General features: G+C 38.6%; 1 protein-coding gene across 2 annotated transcripts in view; it reads right to left on the bottom strand.

The window, feature by feature from the left end:
- EPB41L4A (erythrocyte membrane protein band 4.1 like 4A) overlaps positions 1-22,448 on the bottom strand; it is a 119,343-nt gene that overhangs the window by 43,821 nt on the left and 53,074 nt on the right. For both annotated transcript variants that reach the window (XM_058044287.1, XM_058044288.1), the window contains exons 3-9: positions 22,341-22,392; positions 21,813-21,891; positions 18,056-18,153; positions 15,492-15,612; positions 10,730-10,817; positions 8,567-8,655; positions 8,134-8,197 (exon numbers count right to left, since the gene is read on the bottom strand). In XM_058044287.1, the coding sequence (XP_057900270.1) occupies positions 8,134-8,197; positions 8,567-8,655; positions 10,730-10,817; positions 15,492-15,612; positions 18,056-18,153; positions 21,813-21,891; positions 22,341-22,392 (591 nt within the window). The remainder of the gene's footprint in view (positions 1-8,133; positions 8,198-8,566; positions 8,656-10,729; positions 10,818-15,491; positions 15,613-18,055; positions 18,154-21,812; positions 21,892-22,340; positions 22,393-22,448) is intronic.

Raw genomic sequence — 22,448 nt, 5'->3', positions numbered from 1 at the left:
AATTCAAAATTTCACCTATAACAAAAATCCAGTTATATCCCCATTAACAGCTGTCAAGCAGCCTCACAAAATCACAAATTACCTCCTCAAGCAGCTTTTCCTTCACCTTGAAACAAATAACAGCAAAACAACAGAATTTTGCGTCTGTGGTTAGAATAATAGAGATCTAATTCCCTGACAAAAAAAAAAAATATCATACATGAGTTTATTTTCTCCCATGCCTTATTTTAGTTAAATGTCTGGCTGGAACAGTGCCATGGAACAGGCAAGGAATTAAAATAATTCTCTGGTCTTCCATCAAAAGCACATTTTACTCTCCATGGCAAGAGAAAATAATACAAGCAGTACAGTAAGACAATGACCATCAAGAATGTTGAAACCTAGGATTCATCTGATACTGCTGTGCATATAATAAAATTACTTTGTAGTACAGAAATAGAAATAGAAATATATAGGTAAATATATAGGTCCAATAAATATATTCCCAAAGCAAAGTTCCTCAGGTTTGATAGGGATCATCATCTCTCTGCAGGATTCACAAGTGGTTTAACTTATAGACAAAATAAAGGCTTCCTGAAAAATCTTGAAAATAGTCAAGGAGAAAAATCAATTTATCATGGACTCTTCTAGAGTAACAACATTGCTCTTTCTCCTCTGATGGCCAGAAATAAGAGTCTACCCACTGAAAAATCATAACGCATTTTACGTTGTAAAAATTTTAAAGAAAACATATAAAGTGGTGCTTTGCATTTGCTTACTTTGCACATAGCAGAAAAGTAGCTCTGGATTTCATTATTTGATTTAAATTACAATTTCTATATTAGACTGTCATCTCATATGATTTCATATAAACTCACACAACTGTACTCATCTTCAAAAGGATAATATCAAACTGCATTGTAGTATTGCAAACTTGATGCAATATGTTGAATCAGTTTAGCTTCTGTTAGGAAATAACTCAATGACTCACTTTTAATATGCAGGATCTTGCTCTTTCTTTGTTCACTCCTACTTTTAGGCAAAGAATCCTCTGTTGCACTTAAATGTATTTAATTACATAATCTCAAAGGAAGGAGTTTCTGGTATGTGGGAAGCAAGAAGCAAAGAGAAGACAGGAATGATTTTTTTCTTTAAAGAGACTTTCTAAAATAAGGTGTTTCTGCCATATCTTATTGTTAGACCAATTTGAATGCCACTGGCATTCAACAACAGTGGGAAAAAGCTGGGGGAAAAGTTGTATTCCTTTGGAGGAAAAAGTTCTATTCGTCCATTTTGTCTTAAGTCACAGTTTTAGAACTTTCCCATACACAGAACAAACAGCAGGAAAAAACATTAAAATCAGTAAGTGACAATAAGAGGGACCATATAGTTATACTGCCATTTCCTAGAACGATCTGACCAGCAAAGATTACTGATTCCATCATACGAAGGCATTATTTTCCAAGGTAGAAGAAAGTTCACCCTAGCTGGCAAGAAAAATGCTGATGATGCTGAAACACCTAAACTTAGTATTCAGCAATCAGTGGCACTCAGGGAGGGCAAAAAATGGAAGGGCTGGTGGGAGGGAGGTGAGATGAGGATAATAACTCTATAGATACAATTTACCAAAACTTTCTGGAATTCAGATCTGGAAAATGAAACAATTGCCTAAAAGTCATAGGACAGACCAACAAGCCTTCTGATAACACCCCCAGGCTTATTTATTTATTTATTTGAATTTGAAGGAAAACCATATGTCTGAAAACTATGGCCTCACAACTAATGCTTGGTATAACTCAATAGCACAATTAAATTGTGCTATTGAGAGGAAAAACTGTGCTATATAGAGGGAAAAAAAAAGCCTAAAACACTCAACCCCATCAAAGGGGAAGCAATTCATAATTCTTTCACCATTTCTCAGCTTATCTGGGAATTATTCTGTAACTTACAGCAACCAAGTCCAGGATGACACTGCTTACAGCACAGCCAGGTTTAGGACTTCCTCCATATTCCTTTTAGGACTATTTAAGGCTTGTAAGAGTAGTGATTACCCTGACAATTTATAGATGCCTATATAAAAAGTAATCAGTACTGAGAACATCAATACCTTTCTGGATTAACATTTCTCCCCCAAGGGAATGAAATTATTTATATTAGTAAAGCAAAGATGGCCTTTCCTGTTAAGACCATGACCTTTTGTTCCCAATAAAAGACAACATTTTTAGCATTTTGAACATAGCAATTTCCTACAGATAGTTAGGGTTAGCTGGGTGTTTTGCTTATTATTCTCATATATCTGAACCAAAAGAAACAAAGACCTATTGTAATTTTACTAATTATTTCTAGGAAATGACACTTCCAAAGTAATTCAGTGCTCTTTGGTGCAACACAAGCTTCTCCTGGCTACTCATCCTGCTGCTTTCAGAGTGCCCAGTATACTAAAGGTGAGGCACTGTAAATCATGATCTCCTTCCAGAGCAGTCCTGGCTTCTGCATTCTCTGGCGATCTCTCTCCTTTGAGCCATCCTGGTGTCTGTCTGTTCTTTCAGGAAGCCCATTTTGCTGATCAAACAAGTAGAGAAACCACTTATTTTTGTATGGTTATTTTCAATCCCATCTGTGACTTGCAGGAGCAAGGGAGGGGCAGGAGGATGGGACCAGAGGCTGCAAAAGGACCCTTGCAGCAATAACCAAGCTGTGGGACTGCCTCCTCCTAACCCTGACGAGGCACACACCCTTTGTCAAAAAATGTGAGGACGAACATTTAAATATCTAACGATTAGATATCCTTCTTCTTTTAGGTGCTTTGAAAACTTGTTCTGCAGTCTCCAAAACATGCTACAGCTCATACTGCTAGTACCTCACCACCATTTTTAACCAGAGGAGGAGAGACTAGCACAGTGGATGCAGATAGCTTGTCTACACTACAAACCTATACACAGATGGACAATGAAGTTCTTCCCTGGTTTATGGTGGCTCCCAGACCAGCCAGAAGACTGATCTGGCAGGGCCTCTAAGACCTCCACTAGAGAGCTGGGAGTTGGAACAGTGCTGCACCCTAATACCCACACCTCTCAGGTGGAAGATTAAAAGCGTGTTACAAAACCCTTCAAAGGAGACAGGTCAGAGGGGTCATTGCTCTGTCTAAGCACAGAACACCTCTGGAACTAGTACAAAAGTTCAGGAGTGCTTGGCAAACAGCTTCCTGCTTGCTCTGCCTCGCCAGCCTGATTACACAGCTTTCAGGCCCAGAGATGCTTTGTGCCCAGCTAGCTCAGCTCCTAAGCAGGGCAAGCTCAGCTCCACCTGGAAGAGAAGACACACACTTAAAATGACAGCTCTTCTCTCTGAGGGCCAGAATACCCCTTGTTCTTGGAGCTCATGGATTACTCCCAGGATAAGAGGCCACTGTCAGCAGATTTACACCCACTGCAGGGAGAACTGAACCTGCCCACAGAGCAAAAATGATTCGAGAACCACCGATGCAGAGCAGGCTTTAGCTACCTTAATTTACAAGACATTTATGGGCTCCCAGCAATGCAGGCTCAGAAAATGAAGAAGAAAATCCCAAAACCACATTAGGAGCCATGCCAGCACACACACCCCTTCTCGCAGTCACAGTGAGCACAGGGAGGGCAAATGCTACACAAGGAGGGATCTTGTCCTGTTACAGGACACACTGCACATGTAACAGAATTATTAACACTGAAGCTACTGCTTCAGAACATAATTCTTTGCCAGAATAATTATTCTTAGGCACATACCTGGGTACCATCAGCTCTAAATTCCAATAGGAAGCATTCTGGTTTTATATATAGACATATGCAGACAAATCACAGCTTATGTAACAAACAATGCACTATTACTGGTTATACAAGATCAGTCTGTAGGAAAATGATACCAAGTTGGCAATTCAAATTGAAAAATCTGTGTAAGTTGCATGTCAACATTGAAACAAACATATCTTAGCTTCACAGCAATTACAGCAATTCAAAAACACTAAGGAAGAATTAGAAAAAAAGAAAGCTGACAGTATCACCTTAATGTCAGTGAATTTAATTTTATGCAGGCTTTGAACCAATCTTACAGTCCTTCTATGATGGCTCAGAAGGCAATTAAGAAAAGACAGGAAAACCCCCAAGCAACCGAAACAAGCCAAAACTGTTTAATATGATATATTAATATCACTGAGCTTCTTCACCTCCACCCTTTTATTATCACTCTGAGTTAAGTGGGTGCAAATGCAAATGATGCCAAAGTCATTTGCAACTCCCAAACCATAAGAAAAATCAAACCACTATTTTTGTCTGGAAACTACACATAAAATTAATTTGACTTAAGAGTGAGAGTAACATATCTTCAAATCCTGTTCAATCTTCCTAAGAAGCTGCAGGAACTATAAATCAAATTAGAAGTTCCTGGCCGGAATTTGTAACTCAAGACAGAATACAGCATTTGATAGGGAAAAGAAGGGGTACAGCTGAACCACCTTATTAACATAATTATTTTTCAGACTAATGACACTTATGAGAAGCAGATAAAAAAGATAAAGCATATTTACAGTGTTTTCTGGACTATTTAAAATAACAACAAAAAAAAATATTGTATTTATACAAGTTTCAGCCACACAAAAAGGGGAGGATTATGTACTTTGGACTTGCATCAGTGGTTGGTATTGTTCCTAAAGAGTCATTACCAATTTCACCTTGTGAATTCATCTGAATATGGAAGACTGCAGAGGAACACACAAAAATGTGGAAATAATCTTTAACTGCACAGATTGAGAGATTGTTTTGACTCAAAAATACCCAAATTTCAAGATCTCTTGAAATAAAAATTGCAAAATTCAAAAAGGCCTTTCTCTTACAGGAAAAAATATGAAAGCAAGTGTTTTGCTCATTGAATTCTTTCTGTTTTGTGAAACAGGAAAAGTAAGAATAGAAGTTTTGCATAAACCCTGCTAAAGAGTGAAATCATTCACGTGCATGTTCAGACACAGAGCAACTGAAGTAAAAGGCTCAGTTACACCAAACAGCACCGGGGTGCAGGGAACAGCACAGAAGTACTTGGTACCTACAGGCAAAAAACCTCCTCATCTCTCATTCCTGCCTATTATCACATTTACATTCCCAGCCTACACAGTCTATCACAGCATGTTTTTCTCTGTTTCCTTCCATGTCCCTAGTTGACAGAGAAATCTAGGAAGCAGGCTGTGCTCCTCACATGGGGAATCACAGGAGGTATGCTGGGCACCCTTTACACTACTCACTTCCACACAGAGCATCCATTGTGACCAAGCTCTGTTTTGCTGGTGGAGAGGGGAGGGCTTTGGCAGCCACCTGTGTTACTGGATTGTTTCCAGTAAGGTTGCTCCACTGGAAGACATGCTGCCAGGAACTGTGCACAGGCTTTAGATGAATTTCTTAGTTTTCTAAGAAATAAACTTCTTTAATCTTCAAAAATTCTTGGCCATTTTATGTCATGTTCAGGGAACGTGAACATGTGAAGCCCTTGCAGGGGAAGGGTTCCTCATTTCATGCTGATGCTTCTTAGAGGTGCCAGGGAGGACCTAACGCCTTTATAGCTCAGAATTCACAGCATGGATTCATGCAGGGGTACAATTAAACACTGAGTCACCACTGAAAACACCACTGAAACACCACTGAAAAAGTGCTTCAGTCTCACATGTCCATGGATGGCCAAATATGAAAGGCAATATTTTGTTTATGAGGGGGCAACAGCAATTACCTAAGGGAGAAAACATATAATACAAGCAAAATAGTGAAAGATAGAACATAAGTTCTGATGGTCATGCTTGTACACAACAGCAACAGGTGTGCAGGAAAAAAATATGAGGCAGCTAAATATACAGGATTATTCTCATGGAAGAGATATGAAAAAGTACAAGAGGTTACACTGCAAAACAGAAAAGCCAAAGCAGCTTACTTTATTGTAAGACACTAAGCAATAGCATGTTCTGCTCAGTGAGCATCAAGTTTATGAAACGTGAAGCAATGTAAACAAGAAAATGAGCAGCCATAGGTTTGGCTGACACAGACAACAGTGGGGTTTAGGTACTCTGAAGGCGTGGACTTGTACACTTAGACTGTCATCTGTCAAGAAGATCAGATGTCCATTTCCACCCACCTAGTCAGAAATACACAGACTCTTCTGGCATGGTTGAAAAAATGTCACACCAATCCCAGCAAGCAACAACAAAGAAGTTACCACAAGCAACTCCATCCAGGGGGAGAGCCTTGCTGGCACTAAAGGCACCAACAGCTTCCTCTTCATGAGCAGTGAAAGGTGACAGTCAGTGTGAATAAGGGGAGCTGGTGTGTGTGGAAACATGAATAAAACCCACCCTGCAGAGAGTTTTTACAACTTATGGAAAAGAAAAACACTCAGTCCACCCAGAAATAATCTGCTCTCTTACACAGCATTAGCTCCTTCACTTTATGCCATAAAGTTCAACTTAAAGGCATTGGAAAACTCCCATTATTTTTACTTCTCCTGAATCTCTTCTGGAGCTCTCTACAACTAACTGGAACAGACATTCCAGACTTAGTATACCACATCTGATACAAGGAAAATATTAATTCCCTGGGCTGTAAAATTATATTACAGGAGGCAGGATGGAGTGAAAATGGCGTATTTACTCTCCTGTAATATACTCATGTGTCACATGGAAGGACAAAGTGATAGCATTTATTAAAAAAAACCACAAGAGGAGTAAAATAAATTAGTGAATCACATTTTTTTTTGAGTATTGGAACATACATGAATACACTGATGAGCTTTTCCTCCTTTGTGTAGAACAGCATAAATTCTTATGACAACTTTAATCCAGAGACTGAAATTACTGCCTGCTTATTCCAATATATAATTTTGTTCAAAGTACCCCCAGACTGGTAAAAAAAGGGAAATACTTCAGATTAGTATTAGTTGCAAAGGCAAATTTAGTGAAGGTACACAACCCTGTACTTACTGTTCTACCCAACAATTCCTAGAAATACCTGTCAAGGCTTGAAAGTACCAAGTTCTGCCAAAATGTTTGCCTTATCACAATGGTAAGAGTTCACCAGCTGTCAATATTCACAGCCTCAACTTTTCCAAAACCTTCCAGATTTTCTACTCAGTTTGCTAAGCCTTTGCAATTCCATATGGTTAAAAGAAAACTGTAGAAATGTGGCATCAAAGAGAATCTATAGCTTCATTCACTTCCAAGCAATTCACTCCGAGTCAAACTCAGACTTGTTTGTACATGAACTATCACTCACCTTTACATGAAACATGGTGAAAAGTTTTCCCAACCTTCCCCCAGCCTTTAAATAACTCTCCTATTTCAACAAACACACCTTCAGAAATAAAATTCCCATAGATTGCCACACCAAATATAAACAAGTCACTTGGGAATAGCAAAAGAGAGATTTGCCAAGACATCTGCAGAGACACCAGAAATGCTGTCCACAACAGGAGCAAGACAAATGCCCTCATGGAAAGACCATGGATGAGACTGACAACCATTACAAGGATGAACAAAAATGCTTAGATAAAAAGTAAAGGGGATCTTTGCCAGCAGGTTAATATAATTTAAAACTATTAACTACAGTCCTTATGAAACTATAAACTTTCATGTTCCAAAAAGACATGAAAGTATTTTCAAAATATATTTCAGCTAACTAAATTTTTAACTAAACCGGACAGCAAAAATCACAAACTGACTGCAACTATGTTTTTTATTGCATGTCATTATCTTTTCCTGCATTCTCAACAGTCTCCTCCTCTCCCTATTCCACATGCCTTGTAGGAGATAATTTTTTTTTTCTTTTTTTTTCTTTTTTACTTACTGCATCTTAAAACCTCCTCTCTTCCTATCAACCTGCTGTCCTTGCCCCACTGGAACCAACATTGCTTTCTCTCAAATGGTCTAAGTGCAAAGTGATGTTAAACTCTGACAAATGGGTTTCAATCTATACAACGTGGCTCCCTGTTTCGTGCCTGAGAGCTTTATGAGGTTCCCTTCACCTACATTTGGTTTCCTACAGTAAATTTCAATAAAACCAATTAGATTTCAACAGACAGACTAAATTTCCACCTTCATTAGACCTAAAATTATTTTTTTGATCTTTTCAGGCCTAAATGAAAACTTACATCTTTTCCCAGGACTCGAAGTTCAAACTGTGTTTCCTTGAAGTGAACTTTCGTAATTCTAGGCCTGTAATATTGAAAAAAAAAAGACAGACCAAACTTCATGATCTTCTAATTTCATGTGTAGTAAGATATAAAGTTGTATACATTTGCATACAAAGACAAAAAAAATTCACAGAAGATTTATTTTTCAGGTATGCCCTAGATGTCAGCAGACAATTAGTGATATGTAAACATTTCAGCATGAGTATGGTAAAAGTGATCTATCACCTGGAGTATCAAAAAAATCTGCATCATCCAAAGAAATATTTATAATTCTATGTATAATTTTTTGATACTGCTTTGATTAAAATTTTAAATAGATACCACAAATTGTAGACATCCATACAACATTTTTATTGTTTTAGTGCAGACTGCACATTTGAATAGTACATACCAGAAATACTTTCCTACTTGTTTTTTATTCTTGTAGACAACAACTCCTATGGGTGTTAATCCTAAAAAGTATTCAGATTTGTTTTCACCCTAGAAAACAAAAATCTATGTCATTCATACAGTTACAAGTAGAATCACAGTATCAGTGAGATCCAGTGAGAAATTCATCCTGGTGACTTGAATATACTGTTTCACTCTATACAAATGGAAAAATAGTACTTGATCTAGTTATGAAAGCTTCTATATGAAAATTTGTAGATCTGGGGGAAAAGAGGCAAGAAAGAATGGCAGTGAGAGAAAAAGAAAGGGAATTTCACGCCATGGTGAAAAACAAAAATACCTTTTTTTCTGTTTTCTTACTGAATTAATTTTTGGTATTTGGCAAATGGCCAAAACTCAGAAACTGAACTCCTTATTCAGGCATGAATGCAATAGATATCCCAACTTTCAGCTGAAAGTAAATAGTGATTTTCTGACCTATAATACAACCACACAGCTGCCTTCTCCCTCCTAAAATAGTGTCAGCTGCTGCTGCCTCCAAGTGAAGTAGCTCCTTTGGGAGAGTCAAGCTTCTTTTTTCTTGTTCAGAAAGGGCAATGGTATGCAGGGAACAGCCACATGCATCAACTCCTCTGAAGGAAACCATTCCTGAAGTCAGGATACAAATCTCAAGCTGCACAGGGTGAGAACAGGGTGAAAGCCCTGCTGCTGAGTGGCAGAAGGTCCCCACCTCCCCAGTTCACAGTCAATAACCAAAACCAGAAGCAGGTTACAGCTGAACGAGTGCAAACCCTAGTGCATGAGGTTAAAAGAAAGTCAGCTGGAAAAGCTCATTCACCTGCCTACTTGAGGCAATGAGGAAAAGCCCTGCAAGTCTAAACCAGTGAAGCATGAGCAGCAGAATTATCAACTGTGAGAGGCACTGACTTGAGACACTGTAAAAGTGTCCTGTGTGATTACAGGGCTGGCAAAGGTCAAGCACACCTGGCAAGCTCTGCCTGTGCTCCTCAGTGAATTAACTGCTAAAGGCAACTTTACTTTTAATGTGACCAAGGAGGAAAATAACTGCATCTCATCGTGTGTGCAGTTTCAGTCTCAAACGAGGGCTTCTGCTGCTGATGCAATTTAAGTAGGAACAATGATGTTCACAGGTTACCCAGGCAGGGATTTCATTGCACAATAAAAGCAAGTTATGAAGCAAAAAAAATTCCACGCTGTACTAATTTAACATGATTTTGTTGGATCATGTTGGATCTTGTTCCAGTAACTCCCCATCTTTCCATTGGTGGGAGGGGAACAAAGCCTGGGATATTAATATAATTAAGCCATAGGTTGCATTAAAAGGTACTTTATATTGCATGCCACACATTTTTCAGAGGAAACACATATTTACTCTTCAGGTACTATCTTGATTTCTTTATTTTCTTTCAAATAATTTTACAAAGTACTGATATCTAACTCAGAGAACTATCTATACTACAACTCCCCATTTGAACTCCTGATTTTCTTTTATTCAAAAAAATGCCTGCCACAAGCAGAATAATTCAAACAAGATAGAATGATGTTTTCACCAGGAGCACATACCCTCCAGGTAATGACTTGGGTCCAGTCCCAACATACATGCTGACAGACAAAAGAAATGGAGGGGTTTTCTGAGGCAATACAGCTTGCAATGCTGCATGATACAACACGGGAAAAAATGGAAACATACTCTGGATCTTTAGCAAAACCTTGACAACAAATATTTTAAAAAGCCAGATATGCTACTGCTACTCCACCGTAATTTTTGCCATGGTATTGAAGAGGTTTCAGGACACATTTGCTCCTTTTTTAACTAAAATAATGTGCAAATTCTTCTGTCAAAAACAAAGGTGATAACCCTCACTCATGTCTCCTGACACTTGCACAAATTACTTCTTTTCTGTCTGAATTTTTTTTTATCCAGAATATAACTCATTGGGTTTTAGAGGCGTAACACAATCACACCATTTGATCTGAAAATCATTAGGCTTATATGAATAACTGAATCCTCTCAGTCTGTAAAAACGTGTTCCTTTGCATTTCTTGAGTAGTGCTCCCTTTTCAGTTATCCTCTGGCAACAAAACTACATAAGTACTGTTTCACACATTAGTGCAGTAACCATTTTTCACAGTTAATACTTACATAAACAGGATGGAGATCCACCCCATACATTTCCAGAGATTTGGCCACACCTAAGTAGTTCACTTCTGCCTCAGCAGGAACTTGACCCCTGTAAACACAATTATTTTTAAGAATCTTGTAATTCCAATCAACATATCAAAATAAATAATATTAATAAATATAGTTTTCTATATGCAGACCTTCTTAGCAGTTTTTTAGACTCTCATGGTCTTTTCAACTCTGAACTTCTTATTCCAGATAACACTAGATCTCTAGAGGTCTCCTAGCACAGACATATATGCTATCAGATGTATAATGTTTGCCTATTGCATTGCCTTTTGCCTTTTCATTGCTGCCACAAACACACTTCACACATTTCATTTTCAGGCTTCAATAAGCAAATAACTTTTTTTTCCCAATAATTGCATTACTATTAATAAAGCAGAATAGAACGACTGGTTGGGGTACTATTCCCCATGGAAGTGTTGAAGCTTATGAAAGCAAGGTGGATAACTTCAGAGAAATTATTACATTCTCCATAAAATCTTGCCTACAGTAAGTCACACCAGCTGGTAGCACGCAGGTCTGCTGTGTTGAAAACAAGATTTGGAGTCTGTCTCATGAGATTAGCTATTTCAAAGATCCTGCCTGCCTTCCTAGCTACAGATATCAATCCATCAGTTTAAAAGTACCACTGGCAGGAAACAACTGGGAAAACTGGTAAGGGACATATCCTGGCTAGTAGGAACATATTTGACATTACTGAAAAATAACTTATTTTCAAAAAGACCAAAACAACTAAAAAAATTCAAAGCATTATCCTCAGAATTTAATTTGCTCTTTGCTTAGTATCTGTCACTGATACAAGAACAAGATTGTCTTTTGTAAGCCTGGAAGAGCTGAAGTCATGTTTTTGTTTTCACTTCTTTTTAATACTTATCTGAAAACAACTGGACTGTTTTGGGAAAGTACAGTACATCTTGCAAAAATATCAGCTCAAAAAGATGCATATCCTGCTTAATCCTGTTGGTTTTCTTGGGAAATACTTCACTGGATGCGCTACCTTTCAAATTCAAGGTGTGAAGTAGAGCATTCTACATTCAACATTTTGACCAAAGATCTGGAAAATCCTGCAATAGGCACATTCCTGCTTCTTATGTCTCCATTCTCTTTAGCCTAGAAGCTGCCATCCAGTTTTTCCCAACTTTGTGTTATGGCTGACAAAGAAAAAAGTACTTCCAAGGTCAAAGACACGAAGCAGCAGCGCTAGCATTAATGCAATATATATTTAAAGGTATTCAAAGGCATTAAAAATGACTTCTTTGTATCTGGGAGATGGACTGCTTCAGCTCATCTTATCCATGTAGCAGCACTGTCCCTTTTCCAGGTGCTCTTCTCTCCAAGGACTCCTGGAAAAGCAGCAGACCTGAAGCTTGTAAGAGAAATCCCTTTCTTCAAATCCCAGTAGATGTGTCATTCATTATCTGTATTCAGAACACGCAGAACACTGGATATTCAGCACATCAGTAATGTCACATCTGTCACATCTTTTACACACTTTTGCTGTAAAAATTTACTCTGCAGCCTGATTTTTAAATTTGAAGTCTTGCAAGTATATGTCAGGAATGTAAGCAAAATGGTCACAGGGGCTGCATTGTCTCACTGAATTTGCAAATAGGCTAAATACCAGTCCTGAGCAAAATGGATTATTCCATTACTGAATTAGTGCTAGAATACAATTCCAATTTAAACCCTGCTGCTAGTCTTTCCTTACTGACCAGGCTTAGAAAAATGCTGATGCACTTATTCCTCTATTCTTACCTGCCTCTGAAAGGACCAAAAAGCTCAAATGTCAAATAAAATTTTTGAGTGTGTTTTTATAAATACTTTCAGAGTAATATATCATGTTTTAGAAACCGAATTTGCAAAAATATTGAAGGAAGCAAAGATGTGAGCCAGAGCTTCTGAAGGAAGCAGATGGAAACCAAAGGTAGAAGTCCTCCCAAAAGCAGATGGAGAAGCCAGAACACAAAGGGAGGAAGAACTGTCAGGGACTGAAATAACTCCCATTACTACAAAGAGTGTTTCATTTTTATCATGTGTGAAAACACAAACTCTCCTCAGCACCACACATCCCAAAACTAAAGCAGTCTTTGTCAGTGGGAATGACAGAGCTGGCAAAGTGACAGCCATGCAGCTGACACACACGCACTCGTTTGGATAGACAAAGGGCACCTGAGTGCCATTTGAGGCCCTAAGCAAGAGTGAAAGCAGCTCTTAAAGCTAAATATCAGGGGCATTTTTGCTTTGCTTGTGCCCCACTGACAGCGTGAAGTGTCGATTCAATACATAGCAGCAGCTGACTTGCCCAGCAAGTCAGTCTATTGGAATATGAATCCCAATATTTCCAGTTAGATTGTGCCTGGGCCCGTCTGACCCTTGCTGCTGGGCCAAAGGCGGCAGCTGCGGTGTATCACCCCAGAGACACCTTTAGCTTGCTGGAGGTTGCAGCCGGGCAGTGAACAAGTCCAGGCTTGTAGAAACTCAGTTTTACCTCAGAGGGAAGGCTTCAGGCTATGGTGAGGAGGAAGGAGACAGATTCTGTCGGAGGGTTAATATCCAGAGCTTTATTCCATGGTCACAGAGGTCTGAATCTTGGTAACAGCTCCAACAGAATCACGAGCACATGGTCTGATTCACCTTTTAAGCTCCGGGGGAGGGGGAGGGAAGGGACAGGTATGCCACCAACCAGGTGGGAGGGGGAGGGTCTCAAGGGACCAGGGACACCCAGACAGGCCAATGACCCCCAGGCCTGAGGGGCATCCTTTGAAAGTGACGAACCACACCACAGCCTTACTGGAATGTTAATCCTGATTGACAGCCCAGCAGGGGGCCAGGGGGGAAGAAGAAGAGAGGTATTGGCCCACCTGGGGAAGGGACTGGGAAGTCTAAAACAGGAAATAGGCTCACACTGCAACACCAGTCAGAGACAAATCTCCCACAGCCTGAAATGGGCACTGTCAGCAGCACAACACCAGCTCTCCTGTCTGCACTGAGGGATTCTGTCTCTCCTCCAGCACCAAGTGTTTCCTCCCTCACAAGTGAGACCCAAAGCCACTGCTTGATCCTCCAGATCTGCCTGACAACATCAGGTCGCCTCACACTGCTCTCCGACCTTAGAGTTGTCATGTTGGTTTATAGATGACACTACAGTCACAGTACGCAGGCTGCAGAGTCAGAAACCCCCTCCACTTTCTTCCCTAATCTTTCTCAATAAAACGCATCCTTACTGAATCTCCAAATGGCTATTGTGCTGTGTAAAAAACCCAAAACCTGAGAGGAAACATGCAACCAAAACCAGTTTTTCTTGACATAACCAGGAGAAGGAAAGTATATGCAGAGCCATAGCTGTTTTGAAAAACAAAACAAAAACAAAAAACCAACCAAACAAACACAAAAAGCCCCTGTGTTTCCATGCTGAGATCCAGAAAGAATAAAACAGTTCTTCCAAACCATATCACACATCTGTCCCTAAAATGTCTCGGGTCAATAAGACTATTTCAGATGCCCACACCTATTATAGCTTCACACTCCTTAGCTGAAGGGACTGTGGTCACCTGTGCAGAAGTCAAAGCTGGCAGTGCTGATGGTAACAGTTGGGCTGAAGTAGCAATGAGCACACCTTGGCTTTCCTCTCTGTTCTGATGCTGCTAAATCCCTGACACCCAACTGCAGCCAAGCGGCAGAACAGTACCAGGGCTCCAGATCAGTTAGTGTTTGACAGTGATCTCTGCCCTTCACAACCACTGGCTTCTGAATCTGGTGACTACAGAAACTTGAGAGAGAGAAATGAAGGCTGCTTAGTTCACAGCAATTTATCTCAAGTCTCATTTCTCACAAACCACTTCTGTGATGTTGAACCAAACTAACAAGCTGTGACTCAGTTTCCTCTCTCTGGAATGGAAAAAAACAATACTTTTTTACTTTATAGAAATACATAGCAAGTTCTCTGAAAAGTATAAATTAGTATAAGGCTGTCATGCAACCACACAGAAATAATTAGTAACAACAGACTCTCTTCCCTGGAAGAGAAAGCTCAGGTCAACGTGGCAAATGGCACAGACTCCAATTACTGGAAAACTTTTCAGAGAACAGCTGTGACCCTGAGTTAATACCTGTTCTCATTAAACAAGACAGATGTAACATTAACACGCAGTGCTACAGGCAAAAATTACTTAACCTTTATCCAGACTGTGTCTTCATTATCGGAAAAGAATCAAGAAATTTAGATCTACTACAAGATGGGTAACTGATTCTCTTCGCATTACTTTGACAAAGGCTATGATGAACACCCTCATGAAAGGGTTCTTACTGCTCTCATCTTCATAAATGGTTATATCACAATTGCACCTAACTTGGATTTGTTAGAACAAGCTTCCTTACACTTACCAGGAACATGAACTTGGTGATAAGCAAGTAAATGTTTATTTTGGCTCTACGTGTGAATTTCTGGCATATGTTTTATTAAAACCGCTGGCTCTGAAACACCCATACCTAAGTCTGACACACCTCACATTTCCAGCTATTGTCCTACTGACTTCCTAAAAGAACAACTTCAATATGTAAAATCTCTTCTGCTTCTGAGACGTATAACTGGACTCCCTGTGTCCTTTCCTCAAGTCTAGAAACCTCCACTTTGCCCCACAGGCTGTTCCTCCCCACCTGCCTAGCATCCCTGAGTCTGGTATTACCTGCCGGGTTCCCAAAAGAACTGAGTTCTTACATCAGAGTCTTGTGTATCCTCTCTATGGCATCCTCCAGCTCTTCCTTCTGGTCAGGAACGAAGCGGTACTCGGAGACATAACCTGCAGTGTGCTTGTATGGGTCATAGTCCCCCAGCTCAGCTGCAGAACACAAGGAGAAAACAAAGGTCACCTGTGCTTCTTCTCAACCAAAAAACGTGTTATACAGTCCAACCACTGGTGGCCAGCTACCCCTCTCCAACTGACGGCAAATTTTATCGGCAGTCAGATAAGAGAAAAAGGAATGAAGGAAGAGAATACAGAACTATTCACTTCAGCACACATAAAAGCAAGAAAAAATTGTCTTCACATTTTAAAATCTATATAGAAGGTTAGAGCTAGAGAGGGCTAGAAGCCTTGACAAAAGGAAACCTACTGCTTCTACAGGCCAGACAAAATTTTAACCAAACAGCAAAGTTTGAATTCAATGACATTGATTATTTGGCAGCATACGCAAAACAAGTGTAAAAGAAAAGTCTAGTTTTGTAATATTATGCTCTCATGGTATACTGCAATATTACTGGCAGGAAAGTTCCATATTATTGCTGGGACTTTAACATAAACTGGGAATATAAATGGAGGTAAATATCCTGTGAGTCCTGGAAGGAAGGTCTTCTAATGGTGTTTCTTAGGAAGAATCACAAGATTTCCTTTTTCAATAAAATATCAGTGTATTTCCTGGATATCAAATTCACTTTAAAATAAAAACAGCTTTCAAAAGACTTTTCTTAAAAAAAGAATAGTCAATGTAATTTCATTTGACGCAACCCTGAATTTGTTCACATTAGTCATGTCTGTTCATATGTCGTAACATAATTTTAAAACAAATATCATCTTGGCCAGAATTCACATCTACTGATCTTAACTATAATTGCATCTAAGAAACTCTGCAGAAGTTAGCATTTCAATTTTTTATAACCCTGGGTAATATTTGTACACCAAGTTTCTCTGAGAAAGATTTCACAGGAGCTTTCTATCCAATGCCCACTGAGCCAAAACCATAGCCAAAAGGAGGCTTCAAGAGCCAAGAAGGAAAAGACTCATCTAACTACTAATGTTTCTGTTCTAAATGTTGAAATGAAGTTGCCAGAAAAATATGGTGAGCTACTCAGTATGGATGTTGAGAAGTCTCACTGGAAAACCTCCATTAAAATTACGTATTCAGCGTCTGAGACAGACATTTCTCAGGTGTCTCTACATATTTGGAACAACTGCAAACCCTAAACACAAGGATAAAGTTTTTTATAGAGCCTGTAGGAATGCATACCTCCTGGAGCCTGGACTAACTTTAACTCACTGTATGTAACCTTGGCCATGCTTTAACTCTTCTCTCTCCCATAGACTTTCGCATTGTTTTCCACTAAAAATATTTGAGATTAGAAGTACAGGAACAGGACACTATACCGAAACAACAGCTCTCACCACCTTACAAAATAACTGAAGGCCATGAATTTACTCCTTTTACTCATTTCTCATAATAAAAATGAAGATGCATCATTGCATATTTTCCTGCTTCACACTCGAAGTATTTTTCAGAGTAGGCTTGTCTGCCAGTAAACTGAAATGTGCATTGCAAACAATTGTTTAGAGAATGACATGTCATATTTCTTAGATGGCAAAATAAAGTAAAAAATAATTGTACAAAAATTAATACTGCCTGAAATTCAGACTTTTCAGATACACATATAATCCACCACAAAATCCTGTATTAGGCCCATTCCTATTTCATACACAAGTTATTCTGCCCTGTCATTCAAAATGGATATAAAAAGAGGACTATTTTTTATGTTATATTAAGTGTTTTTGAGTCACACTTTTAACACCAAAAATACAAATAATCTTTCCTTGATACATATCACTTTAGACAAATCTAAATTTAACACAGAAGAAATTGTAGATAGAGGTCCCAGCATGGTACTTCACACAATTTTTGATTGCAATTCTGTTTGAATATAGATCTTGAGATGTAATGGAAAAAGAATAACAGCTGCAGTAGACAGCTCCTTTCTAATTGATTGCTAGTTCTATTAAGCATGCAGCACATAACCTCCACTCCTGAAAAGATCTGTACTGATGGATGAATGTAGATAAATACTAAATAAAATGAAAACTCTTCACATCAGGTCAGATCATATCCTCACATTAAGTAAACTTGCATTCATACGGATATAATGCTTTATTTTCCAGGTTTGAGGCTACCAATAGCCTTTGAAGTCTGTAAAACTCCTGATGAAAGTTTTTTCATACTCTACATGTAATCCAAAATCATAAAGACTTGAGTACTTGATAAAATATTCCCCAGCAAAGTAAAAAATGTTTAGCAGAGTATTCAGACTGATTTTCTTCTTTACACTAATTTCCATATTACTCCTGTATTATCTATTCAGAATGGTCATTTATTTACAGCTCTTGAACTGAAATCAGTCATGCTACTTCTGTTTGGAAGCGAATGCATAAAGTGTTAATGCTGTCTTCAGTCATCACTTAAAATAATCACAATGCAGGATTGAAAGAAATTAGCTCTCAGAGGGCCAGGAGAACTTACACTGAATTATGTATGCTCCCAGCTGTGCTGCAGTGTTGATTGGACAAGGCAAACGGCCCTGTAGAACATCTTGCTTTACCTGCAAGAAGAACTGATACCTAAAACACAGAGACAAAACAAAGTTGTTATTTTAAGTCCATTTAATATTTCAATATTATCCCTTTAATTGTGCACATACCACGTACCATAACTATGTGACAGTAAATGCCTGTATTCCCCTCTAAATGACTTCCCCTATTGATCCTGAAGTAACAAAGACTCATCCACGGGAAGGACCCAGGAAAGGGAGCACTCCCTATTTTCCAATCTGCTTATATTGTGCAGATGCAATTACTTATCTCCCTAAAATGTCATTTCCCACTATTGAACTTTCACAGAGCAGGGAAGAGGGAGCAGTAGGGAAGAGGGATAGGAATCAGAAAAATTGAACAAGAAACCTATCAAAGGGCAAAAGTTTAACCTCGTTATGGGATCAGTGTAAAGGATGACTGGGTAGTGGATGCTTGCTTATTTAAATATTTCCTCTTCACATACCAGACTATTGACTACAATGCAGCAGGGAAGTTTGATGGAGCCCATGACAAAGATGGATGGGTGTGTCACCAGCAACTAAGTGAATCTGTCATAGCACAGGATACTCTCCTGCTTGGAATAGTGATAGCAGGGGTGAAAATGTAATTTTCAAAGTCATAACCTGCTTCTACACTTCAAAAAGCTGAGACCACTTAGAATGAATCAATAAGCCCAAAGCAGATGGAACAGACAAGATAACAAGCCATTATATAAAGGATCTGCAGTTTTGCAACATTCCATTATGATTTCTACGAAATCTTTTAAATGCTATTTGGATTTTATCTGGTTTTATTACAACAAATTTATGCAGTGTTTCACATCAGCCTAAGTTAATTTCTTGCACTGATTTCCTACAAAATGTAAAAATACAATGAAGGTAATTTTTTACAGAAAAAAAAAATCTTCCATACAAGCACATAGCTTTTCTATTATTCACTAGTTCAGTTTTATCTACATAGAGCCATTCAGCTACTCTGCAAATAATTTATTCTGTGTTAGTACAAGTAACTTATGAAAGCACCTTGGAATGCTCTGTAAGTTCAAAGTGCACCTACACTGATTTCAGAGAACTTTACAAACTGCAGGTTACATGATAGCTGACTCGGAAAACCTAAGGAAAACCAAATTTTCTAGACTTTATCAGATGAGCCTCTGAATAAAGATACCCGTCTTTCTGATTAATGATTTCCCACAGAGTTTGTGCTGTGACAGATGTTATGGTAGGAACGTCCATCCTCTAAAAAATGGTTAATGTTCTCTACTTTAGAGGAACGGCATTAGCATAGGAATTTCCTGGGAATGTCTCTGGGCAACACAAAGCACAGACACTCAGTGTTTCCTCATTCTAAGCAATACCTCAGTCCTGTTTCTAGTTTATGCTTGCAATCCTACCTAGACAAATCTTCCCTGTATGAATTATGATAATGACCAAGATGATTTTACATCCTCTGTGAAATACACAACAGCATCTTTCCGATATGAAATGCATTTTTGTTGCACACCCATACTTCTGTTAGCATTTCTCCACCTCTACAGAGCAGAGTTTGGAAGGAGAGGATGCTAGAAATGTAGTATCCTTGCAGCAGGAACCTGTATTTCTGTAGTCTCAAAATAAAGTAGCATAGGAACCCTCAAAACACACCTGCATCCTGCACTGCTAATTGCTGAAGTGACTACTGTAAGGTCAACAATCTCAATTCCCACAGAAGCTGAGCTCCTTGCCTTTTGTCCATACCTATAGCTAAAGCAGTCTCATCTTGTGCGCCTGTGTTTGTCATGCATATATTAGAGTGCCAAAATGCAAGTTTTCTCTAGCAAACACTGCAGTGTTAGCTTTTGCCGACAACCAGATAGATTCTGCTGCAAAGCAATTACAAATTTGACAGGTTTTCATTATTTGCAAAGAGTAATCATGTAATGGCACAGATCATCAGAATCTAATAACAACAGAACTAGCTCTCATGTCCATTAAAGTAATAAATACATGCTCCAAAGAAACACATTGATTAGCACAAAGCAGTTAACACATCACTGGAATTACAGCATTAGGCAGAATATTATTATTATTATTATAAAGGAAAAGAGGATCTTTATTACCTCCTAAGTAGAAGGACCTTTAAGAGTCCCTTCCAACCCAAATTATTCTAAGGAGATGGTGGTATTATTATTATTATTATAACTCAAATTATTCTAAGGAGATGGTAGTATTATTACTATTATTATTATTGGTATTGGGATCACTACTGTTATTTTCCTGAACAAAAAAAAAAAAGCCTTTCTTCCAAGTTTTAAGAGCCTATGGGAATAAGTGCTCACAGATGTTGAAGGCAGTTGGCTATTCAATGTGTTTCATAGAAGACTGACAATACCATTATATCACTTTCCTAGGTTGGCCTTCTGTAACACCCAAGGTGCCAGTTCTGCATGACCAAACACTATCAAGTCATGACCAAAGCCTTCCTAGTGACACTGGAACCTTTCTTGACTGGATTTGCACACTAATCAGCAGTGTAGATCACTGGCAGGCCTTATCACAGGGCAAAGGAAGAACTTGTGAAAATTTAGCTCCCTGGCTCCACCCTGCCTCCTGGAAGGCAATCACAACAGGTTCTGTGGCCAAAGTTCCCTTTCCCAGGGATGCCTCTCTTTCCCTGTGAGGAGGATTTAAAGCTCTTCTGGGAAAGTACAAGAGAATGGCACCAAATTTCCATAGTACAGGGGCATCCCATTGCTGCCAGCTTATATTCTTTTACCTGCCAAGTCACAGCATTTTTTATTTTTACCAGACCAGCCTGAGTCTTGTTGCATTGGAGACTTCCATTCCTGTTGTGCCAGTTGGAAACAAAAGAGCAAGAAAACTCTGGAGCAAGAAAAATATTCTGCCTGTGCTGCAACCTTTGATTTAGGAAAATTAAAAACCTTGCATGCATTCTAATGAATCCTCATGTGCCACATTCTTAGGACATCAAAAGAAGTATTTTGGCATTTGTTAACGCAAGCCAGCACACTAATTTTGTCCGCCTACCTACCCAAATTCTCAAATTTCCTTTTGAACCTAAAGTTAATTGTCCGAGACATTTAATAAATAAAACAGACAGATAACCCCAAAACTGTGAGAGAGTTCAGATAACCTTGTGTGTGTGTCTGTGTGCAAGCATGTGCATGTGTTATTGTGTGCATCCTCATACCGTGCAGAGGACAAGCTTAGGTAAAAGAATCAGAGGCATGAAACTCTTCAATTTCCTTCACATATTTTTAGTAAGTCCAAAAGAAATCCCCTTGAAAAACAGTTCTGGAATTTAAGCTATGGCCAATGAAGAAGAAAATTCCCTGTATTTATATCTGATATCCAAGTAAACTCTAAACTTGGTTATAGCATAGTATAAATGCAGCTGTAACACTGTATTACTGAAAATATGGAAAAAAACCCCCATAACTCACTCTTAAAAATGTACATCTTTGATTCTTGATGCACCAGAGAACATATTTTCTTCCTGGGCTTCCTAACAGTCCTCACTATCAACCACTGTGAAGTTATTCACATTTTTCTTTATACACACCAACGTTCAAGCAAAAACATTCAGATGTTCAAGAAAAAAAACAACCCAGGCACAACAATATGCACCTGGTTGAAATGTATTGCTAGCCTGAGATCAACAAACTATACTTTTATTAAATACTGTACCTTGTTATTTCTTCCTTTAGTTTACATGGATCTTCTGCATAAAATTTAATGCCAAAATACAGAGTGTATGGTGGTCCAGCTGCACAAAAAAAAAATTAGTGTTACAGTGAGTTGTCACAAATGGCTAATTGGTATTAGTTGTTACTAGTTGACTACAAAACAGGTATTAAGAAGCCTATCTTAACATTTTATGAAATTTTAAATTTTCAGAAAAAATGTTACATTCACACAGGAAATGGTAATGGTATGCAAAGCATGATAGAGGCATCACAGCCACTATAAAATTATACTAATTAACAATAACACCACTTATTAGCCTAAAACAAAATTTAAGAACAGAGCAGTCTTTGGACAATAATGACACTTTTAAGTGATACCATGTGCAACCCATGTGTGAAATTTTGATACAGCAAAGAACTGCAATAACAAACTTGTTAAGAACGATAAATCTGTAGAATATTGTGCCAACTGTGTAGATGGAACATTGTTACTTCATCTTTGTCCTTTAAGTTCAAATTAAATACATACTGTTTATCAATTCTTTATGTTCAGCGAGGGTCTTTGCAGGATCCAGCCAGTACTGTGAGACAGATAATTACGGAAATTAGTTACTTAACTTTGAAAATTAGCACAGAA

Source organism: Melospiza georgiana, chromosome Z (assembly GCF_028018845.1).
Source record: "Melospiza georgiana isolate bMelGeo1 chromosome Z, bMelGeo1.pri, whole genome shotgun sequence".
Lineage (NCBI taxonomy): Eukaryota > Metazoa > Chordata > Aves > Passeriformes > Passerellidae > Melospiza > Melospiza georgiana.
This window is presented reverse-complemented; position numbering and strand designations above follow the sequence as displayed.